Source organism: Pseudophryne corroboree, chromosome 9 (genome assembly GCF_028390025.1).
Source record: "Pseudophryne corroboree isolate aPseCor3 chromosome 9, aPseCor3.hap2, whole genome shotgun sequence".
In the NCBI taxonomy this organism is placed as follows: domain Eukaryota; kingdom Metazoa; phylum Chordata; class Amphibia; order Anura; family Myobatrachidae; genus Pseudophryne; species Pseudophryne corroboree.
Genome location: NC_086452.1, coordinates 42982665 through 42999945, shown reverse-complemented (window position 1 = coordinate 42999945; position 17281 = coordinate 42982665). Strand labels below are relative to the sequence as shown.

Sequence of the window (17281 nt, the reverse complement as noted above, 5' to 3'; positions counted from 1 at the left end):
AAATATACTGGAGCTAAGAGCGATTTACAATGCTCTAAGTCTGGCAAAACCCCTGCTTCAGGGTCAGCCGGTGTTGATCCAGTCGGACAACATCACGGCAGTCGCCCACGTAAACAGACAGGGCGGCACAAGAAGCAGGACAGCAATGGCAGAAGCTGCAAGGATTCTTCGCTGGGCGGAAGATCATGTGATAGCACTGTCAGCAGTATTCATTCCGGGAGTGGACAACTGGGAAGCAGACTTCCTCAGCAGACACGATCTACACCCGGGAGAGTGGGGACTTCATCCAGAAGTCTTCCACATGATTGTGAACCGTTGGGAAAAACCAATGGTGGATATGATGGCGTCCCGCCTCAACAAAAAACTGGACAGGTATTGCGCCAGGTCAAGAGAACCTCAGGCAATAGCTGTGGACGCTCTGGTAACACCGTGGGTGTTCCAGTCAGTGTATGTGTTCCCTCCTCTGCCTCTCATACCAAAAGTACTGAGAATTATACGGCAGAAGGGAGTAAGAACGATACTAGTGGCTCCGGATTGGCCAAGAAGAACTTGGTACCCGGAACTTCAAGAGATGCTCACGGAGGATCCGTGGCCTCTACCTCTAAGACGGGACCTGCTTCAGCAGGGACCGTGTCTATTCCAAGACTTACCGCGGCTGCGTTTGACGGCATGGCGGTTGAACGCCGAATTCTAAGGGAAAAAGGCATTCCGGAAGAGGTCATTCCTACACTGGTAAAAGCCAGGAAGGAGGTGACTTCACAACATTATCACCGCATTTGGAGAAAATATGTTGCGTGGTGTGAGGCCAGGAAGGCCCCCACGGAGGAATTTCAACTGGGTCGATTCCTACATTTCCTGCAAACAGGATTGTCTATGGGCCTCAAATTGGGGTCCATTAAGGTTCAAATTTCGGCCCTGACGATTTTCTTCCAGAAAGAATTGGCTTCAGTTCCTGAAGTCCAGACTTTTGTAAAAGGAGTACTACATATACAGCCCCCGGTTGTGCCCCCAGTGGCACCGTGGGATCTTAATGTAGTCTTGGATTTTCTCAAATCCCATTGGTTTGAGCCGCTCAAATCGGTGGAGTTGAAGTATCTTACATGGAAAGTAACCATGCTACTGGCCCTGGCTTCAGCCAGGAGAGTATCAGAATTGGCGGCTTTATCATATAAGAGCCCATATCTGATTTTCCATACGGACAGGGCAGAACTGCGGACGCGTCCTCATTTTCTGCCTAAGGTGGTGTCAGCGTTTCACCTGAACCAGCCTATTGTGGTGCCTGCGGCTACTAACGATTTGGAGGATTCCAAGTTGTTGGACGTGGTCCGGGCATTGAAAATATATATTTCAAGAACGGCGGGAGTCAGAAAGTCTGACTCACTGTTTATATTGTATGCACCCAACAAGATGGGTGCTCCTGCTTCTAAGCAGACGATTGCTCGTTGGATTTGTAGCACAATTCAACTTGCACATTCTGTGGCAGGCTTGCCACAACCTAAATCTGTCAAGGCCCATTCCACAAGGAAAGTGGGCTCATCCTGGGCGGCTGCCCGGGGGGTCTCGGCATTACAACTCTGCCGAGCTGCTACTTGGTCAGGGGCAAACACGTTTGCAAAATTCTACAAATTTGATACCCTGGCTGAGGAGGACCTTGAGTTCTCTCATTCGGTGCTGCAGAGTCATCCGCACTCTCCCGCCCGTTTGGGAGCTTTGGTATAATCCCCATGGTCCTGACGGAGTCCCCAGCATCCACTTAGGACGTTAGAGAAAATAAGAATTTACTTACCGATAATTCTATTTCTCGTAGTCCGTAGTGGATGCTGGGCGCCCATCCCAAGTGCGGATTGTCTGCAATACTTGTACATAGTTATTGTTACAAACAAATTCGGGTTGTTATTGTTGTGAGCCGTCTGTTCAGAGGCTCCTACGTTTGTCATACTGTTAACTGGGTTCAGATCACAAGTTATACGGTGTGATTGGTGTGGCTGGTATGAGTCTTACCCGGGATTCAATATCCTTCCTTATTGTGTACGCTCGTCCGGGCACAGTATCCTAACTGAGGCTTGGAGGAGGGTCATAGGGGGAGGAGCCAGTACACACCACCTAATCCTAAAGCTTTATTTTTGTGCCCTGTCTCCTGCGGAGCCGCTATTCCCCATGGTCCTGACGGAGTCCCCAGCATCCACTACGGACTACGAGAAATAGAATTATCGGTAAGTAAATTCTTATTTTAGCAAAAATACACAAAAAAGCAAAAGTAAGGTCCATACAGGGGCTGATTTAGTATTGAGAGCACATAGTGGGGGGAATTCAATTACTACAACAGATTCACCCGGCCAAATCCGCCTAATACCCGCCGCACTTTACAGCGATGGGATCTCGCTGAAAAGTGTTCGCTACCCCATAGGGTAGTAAGAACTTCTAGGCAAAAGGGGGCGAACGTCCGGGCGAAGGGAGCAAAACGAGCTGCTGTTGCCATCATGTAAACACTGTGGCAATGGGAATTCGCCCATAATTGAATTCCGCCTTAGTTATTGGGGGGGAAATGCACCAGGGAAAACCAAATGCACACATTTATTTAGAGTGCAAGCAGTATTTGGTCTATATACAAAGAAAAAAAAATGTATGTTATATTCGCACCCATCACAGTGCAACACAGATTGTGCGGCTACAAAGTCTGCACACAGCCACAGTTTGCACATCACTCTATAGTAGCCCCACAATTGCGCTTTGTAACTGAGGGGCAGATTTATTAATACTGGAGAAGTGATAAAGTGGAAGGTGATAACGCACCAGCCACTCAGCTTCTAACTGTCATTTTTCAAACCCAGCCTGTAACGTGGACGTTAGGAGCTGATTGGCTGGAACTTTATCACCTTCCACTTTATCACTTCACCAGGCTTTAATAACTCTGCCCCTGAGGGTGACATCGGGAAGCATTGGCAGTGGATAATTCCTCACCATCTATGTTTGTTACCGTGGAAACGTGCAGAAATCGTATCTTCTGTCTAACAGGCTAACCCTGGGTCGCGTGGAAGAGTTACAGCTGCAAATTGCAGATCTGCAGAAGACCTTACAGAACCAGGGAACAGAAGCAGAAGGCACAGGAGTGAGTATCGCTTTAAGTCAGAAGTATCTATCAGATCCTCTTTCCTATGGGTAATATGCCAAAGTAATGATACCAGCAATAACGGCATGTAAAGTAAAATATGTTTGTAGTTTTCACTAGTGGTTCAAAGTCACCAACACGACTTCAGTGGTTACCGGCCTTAGGGACTTATCATAGGCACTGTGACTCTGCTTCTTTCTTCTCCCCTGTATGTGTCTCTAGACTAACTCAGTTTATTTTTGTTCTAGTCCAACACACTGAAAATGAAAATAGAAGCACAGATGTAAGTATGGCGTTGTACTTCCACAGCCCTGGGGTCAGGAGCCCCGTCTTTGTCACTTGGAATAAATGGTGATGTTTAAATTCTTTACAGGGAAAAGTTGAAAGAGGTTAATGATGCTTTGGAGACCAAGAAGGAATTACTGGATGATCTCAAGCCGGATGCAGATCAGAGTGGTGAGTCCTGGTGATCATTACCCCGGGGGGTGGGTATAGAGGACAGCTTCCTGGCACTAGCACTGTTATTATTATTATCCTTTATTTATATGGCGTCACAAGGGATCTGCAGCGCCCATTACACAGTACATAATCAAATGAGCAAACAAGAAAACAGCACTTACAGTTCAAGACAATATAGGGCAGGTATAGAAAACCCGGGGTTAGGTGCCATCAAAGGGAGTATGGAGTATAAGATAGTGTAAGTAAGAAAAGGAAAGGCACATGAGGGATGAGGGCCCTGCTCTTGCGAGCTTACAATCTAAAATGTGAAGGGCTGACAGACCGGAGTGACACAGAAGGGGTAGACAGTGAGCATAGACAAGAGGGTTAGGAGGAGAGTTAGCTGGGTTTGGTGAAGAAGTGGGTCTTGAGAGCCCGTTTGAAGTTTTGTAGAGAGGTGGAGAGTCTGAGGGAGAGAGGAAGGGAATTCCAGAGATAGGGAGCAGCACGTGCAAAATCTTGTAGGTAGGAGTGGGAGGAAGTAATCAGAAGACAGGAGAGTCGGCGTGCATTAGCAGAGCGAAGAGGACGGGTGGGAGAGTAAAGGGAGATAAGGTCAGAGATGTGAGAGGGAGAAAAGTGGGTGAGGGCTTTGTAAGTGAGTGTGAGAAGCTTGAATTGGATTCTGGAAGGGAAGGGGAGCCAGTGAAGGTCCTGCAAGAGAGGGGAGGTGGACGTAGTACGTTTGGTGAGGAAGATGAGATGGGCAGCAGCATTGAGGAGAGATTGGAGTGGGAGGCCAGATAGGAGGAGATTGCAGTAATCCAATCTGGAGATGACCAGTGAGTGGATGAGAGTCTTAGTAGCGTCCTGGGTGAGAAAGGGTCTGATCCTGAAGATGTTGTTTGTTTGTTTTTTAATAAATTCTTTATTTTCCAAAAAGGTTTTACTTAACAAAGTAGCCACAGAGCAGTCGCGTACAGATCATTAATGCAAACATACACTGCAAAGTAGGAGGCAAATATGAAAACACATGATGTAGTCCTCTGGAAATGGAGGCCATAAAAATTGAAGAACTCAATAATATACAAGAATCTGTTACACCCCAGAAAAAGAATAGAAATTTGAGATGTATCAGATTCCGTCATACTCAAAAATAAAGAAAAAAGCAAAGGTTATAAAGAAGAGATTAAGAGGAGAGGAATGGAAGAAAAGAACAAAGGACGAAGAGAAAGCAAGAAAGAAAGGGGGCCACTCAGCTGGAAGGAACCATCAATAAGGGCATCTAAGTCATCTGTAGGAAACTCCCATGTTACACATCCCTAAACAGAAAAGAGGAGGGAGGAAAGATAGACCCACAGATGAACTAGCAGGATGGCAAATCGTAAGATACGGGAACCAGAGCCAAAAAGGTTGGCGTTAGTTTAAAGTCCAGCCAGCTAAGCCACATAGTCGAATATATCCCTTGTTTTTCGGGTGTGGAAAAGTATATTTCGTCCATAGACCGATAAAAGTCCATACGTTGGTACCAGTCCCACACAGTGGGAGGAGACGTAGAGCGCCAACGAACCGGGACGACTGCTTTAGCGGCGTTATTCATGTGCCGTAATAAGGATTTCTTATATTTAGAGATAGGAACATCTGTATGGGAGAGTAACCAAAAATCAGGTCCCGAGGGGACAGGGAAACCCAACACCACAGCGGCTACCTTTTGAATTCACTCCCAAAATGGGACTATCAATAAACAGTCCCACCAAATGTGTATCAGTGAGCCCAATTCCGTGCCACATCTCCAACACATTGGTGACACCCCGGGACAGTATTTATGGATAACAGTTGGGCAACGGTACCATCTAGATAAAAGTTTAAATTGGGTCTCCACTACGTCCACATTGGTGGAGCAAGCGCTTGTTACTTGATACACCTTATCCCAATTCACTGTAATCCCTTTGGGTAGGAGATCCCTGTCCCACTGCACTTGATAAGTCGTATTAGAGGGCAGGACCGCCGAAAGAAGAATTTGATATATGGAGGAGATAGTATGAGTGGGGGAGTGCGGTTGTAAACACAATTTCTCAAACATAGTCAGCTCCTTGACCCACGTGTCCAGTCTCCCAAAAGAAGAAATGAAATGGCGGGCCTGTATAATGAACCAATAATCCGACTTATGAAGGCCTGATTCCGCTAGCAGTGTCTCAAAAGGACTTGATGCGATCTCCCTTTAAAAAATCATAAATCCTAGTGACCCCCACAAACTTCCAAGGAGCAGCGGCCCTGTCTACAGTTCCCAGTAGAAATTAGGGATTATGCACAATGGGAGTCAATTGGGATATCGGTGACGCAATATTTAACTTCACCCGCAGCCTCTTCCACAACAGTAGAGTAGGGCCTACAGTAGGGTGGTCACTACGTCCCAACTTAGACAATCACGGCACTAAATGCAAGTCGGTGGAGAAAGATTCAATTGAAACCCATTGCTTATCACCCGCATTTCTAGTCCAATCCGGGACCCTATTTAGCAAAGATGCCTAATAATAAGCTGAAAACATTGGTAATTGCCGACCCCCCTGTGTGTTGCGTCTAAAGAGAGTCTGATGCATAAAACCTAGGTTTCCTCCCTCCCCAAACATAATCTCGTAATATCTTGTTCAGTGCAGAAAGAAATCGTGGTGGGAGGAGTATAGGGATCGTTTGAAATAGATAAAGAAACCTAGGAAGCAAATTCATTTTTACTACATTTATCCGACCCAACCACGAGATCTTTTGTGGACAACACTGAGATAGATCATTCTTTATCTTCCTAAGCAAGGGGGCAAAGTTCAGATCAAACAATGTAGCAAGTTTATTAGGTATCTGAGTCCCTAAATATTGGAGATGGGAGGGGGCCAATTTAAAAGGGAATAATTTGGAGAGGGTTCCACCGTCTCATCCGAGGCGGTGACATTCAGGGCTACAGACTTAGAGTAGTTCATCTTAAAATTAGAGAGAGTATTAAAGCGATGAAATTCCCTCATCAAATTTGGTAGGGAGATTAACGGATTGGTAATCGTCACCAGAAGGTCATCCGTGAAAAGGCTTAACTTGTAAATCTGCGGCCCCTGAACTACTCCGGAAATATCCGAGTTGGCCCGAATCGCCCTCGCCAGTGCTACCATGCAAAAGACGAAAATCAGTGTCTCGTGCCATTCGAGATACGTATAACTCTGGAGAGGATGCCATTAACTCTTACTTGTGCTGATGGGGCTTTGTATAAAGCTAGTATCCTACTGAGGAAAGTTTCCCCCAGACCCAGTCTCCGCAGCACCCCCTCCATAAAGTCCCAATCAATTCTGTCAGACGCCTTTTCCGCGTCAGTTGACAAAAGAACTAAAGGAATATTATTGGTAGACACATAGGAGATCAAGTCAATAATCGTGATCGTATTGTCCCTAGCCTCACGCCCTGGAACAAACCCTACTTGGTCAGAGTGGATGAGATTAGTGAGAAGGGGTTTCAGACGACCAGCCATTAATTTGGCATAGAGCTTAATATCTACGTTCAATAAAGATATAGGTCTATAACTGGCCGCTGCACAAGGATCCTAACCCTCTTTGGGAATTACAGTAATATGCGCAGAAAGAGACTGATCGGAGAACTGCGTCTGGGGTACATGCCCCCAGAAGGAGGGGAACCAACTGTTCCTGAAAAGCTTTGCAATAAGTGATTGGGAATCCATCCGGTCCTGGACTTTTCCCACTAGGAGAAGTTTTAATGGCATCCTTCAGTTCCTCAGCCGTGAATGGGGAATCAAGAGCGTGTATCACCTCCTGCGGGAGTGAGGGGAAGTCAATATCGGCAAGAAATTGTCCGATATCAGCCTTATGGGACACAGCGATGGAGCCCATATGGGCACGGGTGAGATTATATAGTTCCGATTAATACTCATAGAAAACGGAGGCAATCTCCACATCCGTAGCACGAACTGTTCCGGAGGAATCCCTCATTTTTTTGGATGTATGTCAGAGTTCTCTGTGCTCGGAGGGCCCTTGCCAGCGTCTTTCCAGGCTTATTACCCCATCTAAAGTAGGTGTGTCTACATCTCCTATACGCCCTTTTCACCCCCTTATTAAGTAAAGAGTTCAGGGACAGTCTAGCAGTTTGCAATTGAGCAAAGATATCCGAGTCTCCAGATGTTTTATGGGCCAACTCCAAAGATTTAATTTTAGACAAAAGGGCCTCTCTACATTCTAATTTCTGTTTATTGAGATGCGTGCCCAGCTGAACCCAATGGCCGCGTATTACACATTTATGGGTTTCCCAGATCGTGATGGGAGAGACATCGGCCGTGACATTGGATGCAACATAGTCCTCAATAAAACTCAACAGGAGCCTCGGTGGATGTGTCTAAGCGCGGCTCAAGAGCCCAATTAAAGTCCCCACCCACAATCAGTATTCCTTCAATAAGAGATTCAATGTGTTCAAGGTATTTACGTAAGAAGCGGGTTTGACCAGTGTTAGGCACATACAGGTTGACAAGTGTATAGCGTGACGAAATGGTTACCTTCACCAGTAGGCCCCCGTCCATCACCAATCGGGACCACCTGTGTGTCTGAAAGCTGGAGAAATTTAGAAGAAAAGAATGGCCATCCCCCGGGTCTTAGTACCTGAAAAATTGTTAAGTACCCAGTAGGGTAATATCTAGAAGACAAACGAGGAGCACAGCCCTTTTTAAAGTGAGTCTCCTGTATAAAAGCTAGATCTATTTTATCCATGTGTAAAGTGTGTAACAGACGGGAGCGTTTCTCGGGCACATTAAGGCCCTTTACGTTATTCGATAGTAGTTTAAGCTTAGCCATTAGGAAACTTTTTAGGGACGAAACAGTCAAGGAGGGTATTCCTCCCAGGCCGAGTGGACAGAAGAGAAAAGAAGAGAAAGAGAAGGACAGAGGAAGTAGTAAAAAAACAATAGAAACCAGAAGAAATTTAAAAGTACAAAAAAAGTTCGCCAAGAAGGAGTCTTGGACAGAACATACCCTGTAGAAGATGCCATGGAAACCCCGACTGGGTCCATAGTCAACATATGCACAACAGGGAAAAGAACTGGGGAGTTCAGGGGGGAGAAAGTGAATAGCGACATCCTACCGTCCCCTACAAGAGGGGATCTCGATATAACATTGATAAGGTATATCAGATATTCCAAACATGAGTAACAGTATGTGAGAAGAATTTAAGAACTATCCAAAAACTATCCAAAAAATCAGACGATGATCCATGTCAACATAAAAAATTATAAAAAATTTGCAAAGGTAGCAGGGTGAGGAAGAGAACATTAAGGAGATTAGAGACAAAACTATCACCTGATTAAATGCACTGCAATGGTATATAATAAGCAAGACTCAAATACAAGCAAAAGGATCTATAGAATGCACATGGGTAATATCTACAGTGAACATAAGTATACGAACTGGTGAGCCTTCCAATATGAGGAAGGAACAAGTATACAGACCTACTAGGCAAAATAGGGTGATACCATCTCAGGGGACATCAGTGTTCTCCGTCACCTGAGAATTGTGCCTCCGCCTCCTGGAGGTACTAGCTGTTTGCCATCTCTCCCGCCTAGGTTGAGGCAGTGTCGATGAGAGAGGTAGGTCTAACCAATTTGGCAAGACAACTGAAGGGAGACCCAATGCCTCACAAAACGGCGGGACATCCGCAGGCATCTGAACTGTGTAATACCATTATGGAGAACGATAACACTTAGGGGGTATCCCCACCGGTATTTAAGATTTTTCTTGCGGAGCTCCTCAACAAGTGGGCGGAGTAGTCGACGTTGATGCAAGGTATACCAAGAGAGGTCCTGAAATATTTGGATAGAGTTCCCATTAAAGTCAATTTCCGTGACTCGGCGTGCATGATGAATGACTTGCTCTTTGACGGTGAAGAAATGTAAGCGACAGATAATATCCCTAAGACGTTCTGAGGATAAACCCTTGGGACGTAGGGCCCTGTGAGCACGGTCAAACTTGATCCCTGGAGATGTTTTTGAGATGGAAACGGCAGGTTTGTGAGAGGCGCTGAATGTGTGGTTTGAAGGGAGAGGGAGGAGTCAAGGATTACTCCAAGACATCGCACTTGGGGGCTAGAGGAGACAGGGGCAGATTTATTAAGCTCGGTGAAGTGATAAAGTGGAAGGTGATAAAGCACCAGCCAGTCACCTCCTAACTCATTTTTCAAACACAGCCCGTGACATGACAGTTAGGATCTGATTGGCTGGTACTTTATCGCCGTGCAATTTATCACTTCACCAGGCTTAATAAATCTGCCCCACAGTTTCGGTGGAGTGCAGAGGACGGAAACGAGACTGGAAAGGGTTAAGCAGTGAGTGGGAAGAAAGAAAGACAGTGAGGCAGTTGTAGACAATACAATCAAGGAGTTTGGAGGCAAAAGGGAGGAGAGAGATGGGTCGGTAGTTGGAGAGATTGGTTGGATCAAGGGTAGGCTTATTATGAATAGGGGAGACAAGTGCATGCTTGAAGGCAGAAGGGACAGTGCCTGATGAGAGTGAGAGATTAAGTAGATGGGCAAGATGGGAACAGGCAGAAGAATAGAGGAAGCGGAGAAGACGGAAGAGAATAGGGTCAAGTGGGGAGGTGGAGGGGGACCGTGACTTCCTCTCCAGATACAGGGAAGAAAGATGTCATAGTTGGTAGGAGGGAAGGAAAGGGGGGGGGGGGGGGTCAGGAAATGTAGGAGGGGGGGTTGCTCAGGTTCTGGTGGGATGTTATGTCCTGACGAATGGAGTCAATTTTGGATGTTAAGTAGATGGCAAAGTCAAGAGCAGAAAGTGAAGAGGGGAGTTGAGGCGGGGGTGGGCAGAGGAGCGAGTTGACAATGGCAAAGAGGCGCCTGGGGTTTGAGGATTGTGAGGAGATGAGGTTTTTGAAGTAAGATTGTTAGAGAGGGTATGGGCAGCAAAGTAGGATGAGAGCATAAATTTGTAGTGGAGGAAGTTGGCCTTTGAGTGTGATTTCCTCCACTGTTGCTCAGCAGTACGTGAGCATTTTTGCAGATATCTGGTGCATTTGGTGTGCCAGGGTTGAGGTGTCGATCTGCGATGTGAATACTGTTTGGTGGAGCAACTGAGTCAAGAGCAGAAGTAAGGGATGCATCGTATAGGGAAGTAGCTTGTTCAGGGAAGGAAAGAGAGAGATTAGGAGAGAGGAGTGAGTCAAACAGGGAGACTAGGGAAGTGCCTCAATGTTACGCTTAGTGATGGTAGTCTTAGGAGGTAGAGATGGGGAAGCAGAGAGAGATAGGTTAAAAGTGAGCAGGTGATGGTCAGAGAGAGGGAACAGGGAATTGGAGAAATCAGAAATATCACAGCGGTGAGTGAAGACCAGATCCAGTGAGCTCCCACTCACATGGGAGGGTGAGGAGGTCCACTGGGAGAGACCAAGAGAAGAGGTGAGGTTAAGGAGTTTAGAGGCCGGGGTTTGTGTGGGGTTATCGATAGGGATGTTGAAATCACCTAGGATAATGGAGGGAATGTCAGAAGAGAGGAAGGCTGCCGCATTGGGGGGAGTGTGTATGATGGACTCGTAGCACGCACCTGTGAGCCGTGGTTGCCCCCCTATTGATGGGTGCGCACGCGTGCTGTGAAGCAGCCCCAGTCCGTCTCTGGTTAGCGCTAGAACATTACAGTGATGATAGATGTTAGTGGTGCTGCGCATTTGTAGTTGGGGAATATATTCCATGGTATATGTGAGCTACAATGTGACAGCATGTGGTATACGTCAGTTGTTAGTAGTGATGAGAATTGTAGTAATTGTGGGGGTCATTCCGAGTTGTTCGCTCGGTAAAAATCTTCGCATCGCAGCGATTTTCCGCTTAATGCGCATGCGCAATGTCCGCACTGCAACTGCGCCAAGTAAATTTGCTATGCAGTTAGGAATTTTACTCACGGCTTTTTCATCGTTCTGGCGATCGTAATGTGATTGACAGGAAATGGGTGTTATTGGGCGGAAACAGGCCGTTTTATGGGCGTGTGGGAAAAAACGCTACCGTTTCCGGAAAAAACGCAGGAGTGGGCGGAGAAACGGGGGAGTGTCTGGGCGAACGCTGGGTGTGTTTGTGATGACAAACCAGGAACGACAAGCACTGAAATGATCGCAGATGCCGAGTAAGTCTGAAGCTACTCAGAAACTGCTACGAGGTGTGTAATCGCAATATTGCGAATACATCGTTCGCAATTTTAAGATGCTAAGATTCACTCCCAGTAGGAGGCGGCTTAGCATGAGCAAATCTGCTAAAATCCGCTTGCGAGCTAACAACTCGGAATGACCCCCTGTGTATTGGGAATTGTAACGTAATCTAGGACACATTTACACACATGACACACATACTGTACACAATTAAGGTACAACAGATAAGGAAGAATTCTGTCTGTTTTCTCCCTATAAAGCTCAGCGAATTGAGGAGCTGGAGGCCGCACTGCACAAGAAGGACGAGGACATGAAAGCAATGGAGGATCGATATAAGATTTATCTGGAAAAAGCAAGAAATGTGAGTTTAAAATGTTCTTAATGAGCTTACACAGTGGATGCTGCGATCCAGTGTGCTGAATTAATACTTCTGTGATGTCACTGGTTCCTAGCGAGTGGATAGCCTGCACTCTCAGTGATGTCACTGGTTCCTAGTGAATGGATAGGCTGCATTCTCAGTGATGTCACAGGCTCCTAGTGAATGGATAGGCTGCACTCTCAGTGATGTCACTGGCTCCTAGTGACTGGATAGGCTGCATTCTCAGTGATGTCACTGGTTCCTAGTGAATGGATAGCCTGCACTCTCAGTGATGTCACTGGCTCCTAGTGACTGGATAGGCTGCATTCTCAGTGATGTCACTGGTTCCTAGTGAATGGATAGCCTGCACTCTCAGTGATGTCAATGGCTCCTAGTGACTGGATAGGCTGCATTCTCAGTAATGTCACTGGCTCCTAGTGAGTGGATAGGCTGCACTCTCAGTGATGTCACTGGTTCCTAGTGAATGGATAGGCTGTACTCTCAGTGATGTCACTGGTTCCTAGTGAATGGATAAGCTGCATTCTCAGTGATGTCACTGGTGCCTAGTGAGTGGATAGGCTGCATTCTTAGTGATGTCACTGGCGCCTTGTTAGTAGATAGGCTACACTCTCAGTGATGTCATTGGCTCCCAGTAAATGGATTAGCTGCACTCTCAGTGATGTCACTGGCTCCTAGCGAATGGACAGGCTGCACTCAGTGACGTCACTGGCTCCTAGTGAATGTGTAGGCTGCATTCTTAGGATGTCACTGTCGCACAGTTAGTAGATAGGCTGCACTCTACGTGATGTCATTGGCTCCCAGTGAATGGATTAGCTGCATTATCAGTGATGTCACTGGTGCCTAGTGAATGGATAGGCTGCTTTCTCAGTGATGTCACTGGCTTCTAGTGAATGGATAGGCTGCATTCTCAGGGATGTCACTGGCGCCTAGTTAGTAGATAGGCTGCACTCTCAGTGATGTCATTGGCTCCCAGTGAATGGATTAGCTGCATTCTCAGTGATGTCACTGGTTCCTAGTAAATGGATAGGCTGCATTATCAGTGATGTCACTGGTGCCTAGTGAATGGATAGGCTGCATTCTCAGTGATGTCACAGGCTCCTAGTGAATGGATAGGCTGCATTCTCAGTGATGTGACTGGCTCCTAGCCAATGGATAGGCTGCATTCTCTTGGGCTTTGGTCCAGCCCCTACTAGATTGCTGATTCATTACAAAAATCCTGAAACACTACAGAAGATAATGCACTGTTTGATGTTTTATGTTTTGTTGTTACATTTCTCCACATAAAACTGAATGCTGTAACAATAAATGGGATACATTGCTGATGTTTCTTACCTCCCTCATCAACATGTGTGAATCATAGAAGCCACAATTCTTTCTGTGGTAAAATACTAACTGTGACCTGTGCACATTTCTAGTCAATAGCTTATTTCCACCCATGCAGTCTAACCTTTCAGAGCGCAGGAAGGCCTCTTTCTCATGCATTCTTCTGCAGGACAGTAAAATGCGTTGGTCACCACACAGCACATCATTTCAAGGCGAGTGTGCAATATTTCTAGTTCTCCAACACACACGTGTGACTGAGCCCAGAGAAGAATTCCACCCTGGGCCGGATTCAGTCAGCAGAAGGCCGATTCTGCTGTGAGCCTATGGGAGCCTACCGTAACTGGCTGGAAAGTTATATAGAATCCGGCTGGAAGAACGTGGTCAGGACATTCTCGTGGGGTGTAACATTTATTCCTCTTATTAACATAAAAGGCGGGATGTACTAAAGGGAAACTGCGGTAAAACCCCCGACCGCAGGGTTTTCACCGCGTATGGGCTTCTTACCGCCAGCCGCCGCAACCCCCCGCGCCGCTCCTGCCGACCCACCCCCCGGTATACCTGTGTGCAGGCAGCCCTGGTCTCGGAACCCAAACTCCTCCTCCCTCAGCAACACATGCGGAGGTCCTTCCGGCTGCAGGGAGGAGGAGCCCAGGACTGACTGCTGAAGTGCCTGCTTGCCGGTCTGGGAGGGGAGACCCCAGGGAGGTGATGGAGACCCCCCGCACACCTTCTGACAGGTATCGCGAGGGGCCTCTGTCACCGCATCGCTGTGTTAATCGCATATGTTAGTACATATGCAGTTAGCACCGCTGCGGTAGGCGGCGATGTATTTTAATACATCCCGCCTAAAGTGTCTCCTACAAATAATAGGCTCTCTATGAATAATAGGAGGATCTGTCCCTAGAAATATTTTTAGTATTGAAGTTTAAAGAATATCCAACAGTTATTTCCTCTGTGATTAAGGGGTCTATTTATTAAGCCTTGGATGGAGATAAAGTGGAAGGAGATAAAGTACCAGCCAATCAGCTCCTAATTGTCATTTTTCAAACACAGCCTGTGGCATGGCAGTTAGGAGCTGATTGGCTGGTACTTTATCTCCATCCAAGGCTTAGTAAATAGACACCTAAGTAGTGAGCATCACCGGTACTCAGGAGAGACAAAGGGAAAAATGTTTCAAACCTTCAGAGAAGTTGCCTGTAAAATCCAATCAGCTTCTAGTTATCAATTATCAAGGACATTCTATACAATTAATGCTAGAGGCTGGTTGGTTACTCGGGCAACTTCTCCACTTTTCCTCTGTAGAAAGTTTGAGACATCTCCCCCTAAATGACAAATAATAAATCTCGTTGATGACGTGTTACTCCACTATTTTGATATTTTTAAAAATAACTTCATTTAGTCCCACAAAGAGCTTAGGGAGTCACCGATCTATTTAAGAACATTGAAAACCTTATATTTAATGAAAGAACAAACTGGACAGATGCGATTACTAAAGCTGATATTACTGATGGAGTAACTTGTTACAGATGGAGCAGGGTTTATTTCTGTGTATGGCACAAGAACCAAAGCAGCGTGATTCCACTGCTCTGGTGTAACACTGGGCTCCTATGCCGGAGTAGTGCCCTGTATGTGATGCTTTATTAGTTCATCTTAACTTTCATTCACCAAGCAGTGCACGAAGGGCCTAATTCAGACCTGATCGCAGCAGCAAAATTGTTCTCTAATGGACAAAACCAAGCTGCACTGCAGGGAGGGGAGGGGGGGGGGGGGCAGATGTAACATGTGCAGAGAGAGTTAGATTTGGGTGCACGGTATATCTGCCCCCCCCCCCCCCCCCCCCCCCCCCCCCACAAGGCTAATGGTTTTGCCCATTAGAGAACAATTTTGCTGCTGCAATCAGGTCTGAATTAGGCCCTGAAGCCAGCCCCATCTGTGCAGCACAGTCCTGTGTATGGTTCCTGACTGTATAATACACACTAAGTAAACCCTGTGCTCGTTATATAACTGCATGAGATCAGCTTACTGGAAATGGTGATACGTTGTGTTATAATGCAGTGCTGTTATTCTTTTTAGGTAATAAAGACTTTAGATCCTAAATTAAACCCAGCCTCAGCGGAGATTATGTTACTGAGGAAGCAGATGACAGAGAAAGACCGCAGGATCGAAATCTTGGAGGTAGTGATCTGACGCTATCCACGTAGCCACAAGTGCTATATTCTACTCTTAGTTCTCTTACATTTGCATCTTAATTATTTATCATAGAGCAGAGGCTGCAGCAGCGCTTGTGGAACTGCAAGTCCCATCTTACCGCTATTGCCTGGGCTTGTTTTTACTTTGCCTTATACACTAATACTAGTATTACAGAGCCGCCATTTGCCTGGTCACTAGCTGGCCTCCCCACTTTCCCATCTCCATCCCCTTTACCTCTTTATTTCTATCGTCCTCCATCTTTCTGCCCATTGTCTCTATATTCTCCTCTCCCCACTCCCTTCGTCTCTTTCCTCTTCCTGTCTCTGTCTTGCTCTCTCTCCCTCTTTTCCCCTATTTTCTCACCCTCCTTTTGTCTTCTTTCCACTCTCTCTTTCCCTTTTTCCTTTGTCCCCCCTATTTTCTATCCTATAACTACAGCAGGGGTTTCAACTTCGGTGCTCAGGGCACACTAACAGTCCAGGTTTTAAGGATAGCTTTATTTCAACTCAGGTGATTTAGGGCTTTTTTTTAGGTTTGTTAGCAAACCAAAAAAGTTAGAAATTGGGCAAAACCATGGTGCACTGCAGGTGGGGCAGATGTAACATGTGCAGAGAGAGTTAGAGTTGGGTGGGGTGTGTACAAACTAAAATCTAAATTGCAGTGTAGAAATTAGGCAGCCAGTATTTACCCTGCACAGAAACCATATAACCCACCTAAATCTAACTCTCTCTGCACATGTTACATCTCCCCACCTGCATTGCAACATGGTTTTGCCCAATTGCTAACTTTTTTGGTTTGCTAACAAACCTGAATAACCCTCTTAATTAACACCTCAGTTATTTTGATTTAACCATCTGTGCTGGAGCATGGATATCCAGAAACCATGGACCGCTAGTGTGCCTTAAGGAAAACACTGATCTGCCGTATCTGTTCCATATGTATGTATACTGTAAAGTTGGAAAATGTCCACAGATGTTACCTAAATGCCTTCATATTTACACAAATGATTTATTTCCAATTTCAGAGGGACTGTGCGCAGGCAAAGCTACGTGAATACGAGGAGCAGCTCATAGTGACGGCATGGTATAACAAGGTACGTTTACCGATAGGTGGCGTTCATCTGCACCTGACAGTACTGTGGCTCCTTCCTCAGAATGTTGCAGTCATAGCAATAATTTAGTAGAAAACCTTTATTTAGGGGAAGGGATGGTCCTAAAGGGGGGATCCGGTCTTTAGGTCATCAATGTCTAGGTCGGTTCCGGTATGTATGGTCGACAGTCATTAGGTCGACCACTGTTGGTCGACATGGACAAATGGTCGACACATGGAAATGGTCGACACATGAAAGGTCTATGCATGAAATGGTCGACATAAGGTTTTTTTAACTTTATTTACGTAAAGTGACTGGGAACCCCAATTAGTGCACCGCGTCCCCTCGCATGGCCCGCTTCGCTCGCCATGCTTCGGGCAAGGTGCCTCGCTGCGCTCGGCACAGATTACCGTTCCCAATCGTAGTCCACGTGGATCACAAAGTATGGAAAAGTTCCCCAAAAGGGAAAAAAATTAGGAAAATGCATGTCGACCTTTTCATGTGTCGACATTTCATGTGTCGACCATTTTCATGTGTCGACCATGTGTCCATGTCGACCAATAGTGGTCGAC

General features: G+C 46.2%; 1 protein-coding gene across 2 annotated transcripts in view; it reads left to right on the top strand.

Annotated features, from left to right (window-relative positions):
* The window catches only part of HOOK1 (hook microtubule tethering protein 1), a 122745-nt gene that overhangs the window by 99039 nt on the left and 6425 nt on the right, over window positions 1–17281 (top strand). For both annotated transcript variants that reach the window (XM_063939257.1, XM_063939258.1), the window contains exons 16-21: window positions 3016–3109; window positions 3358–3392; window positions 3483–3565; window positions 11988–12088; window positions 15503–15604; window positions 16644–16712. In XM_063939257.1, coding sequence (XP_063795327.1) covers window positions 3016–3109; window positions 3358–3392; window positions 3483–3565; window positions 11988–12088; window positions 15503–15604; window positions 16644–16712 — 484 coding nt within the window. The remainder of the gene's footprint in view (window positions 1–3015; window positions 3110–3357; window positions 3393–3482; window positions 3566–11987; window positions 12089–15502; window positions 15605–16643; window positions 16713–17281) is intronic.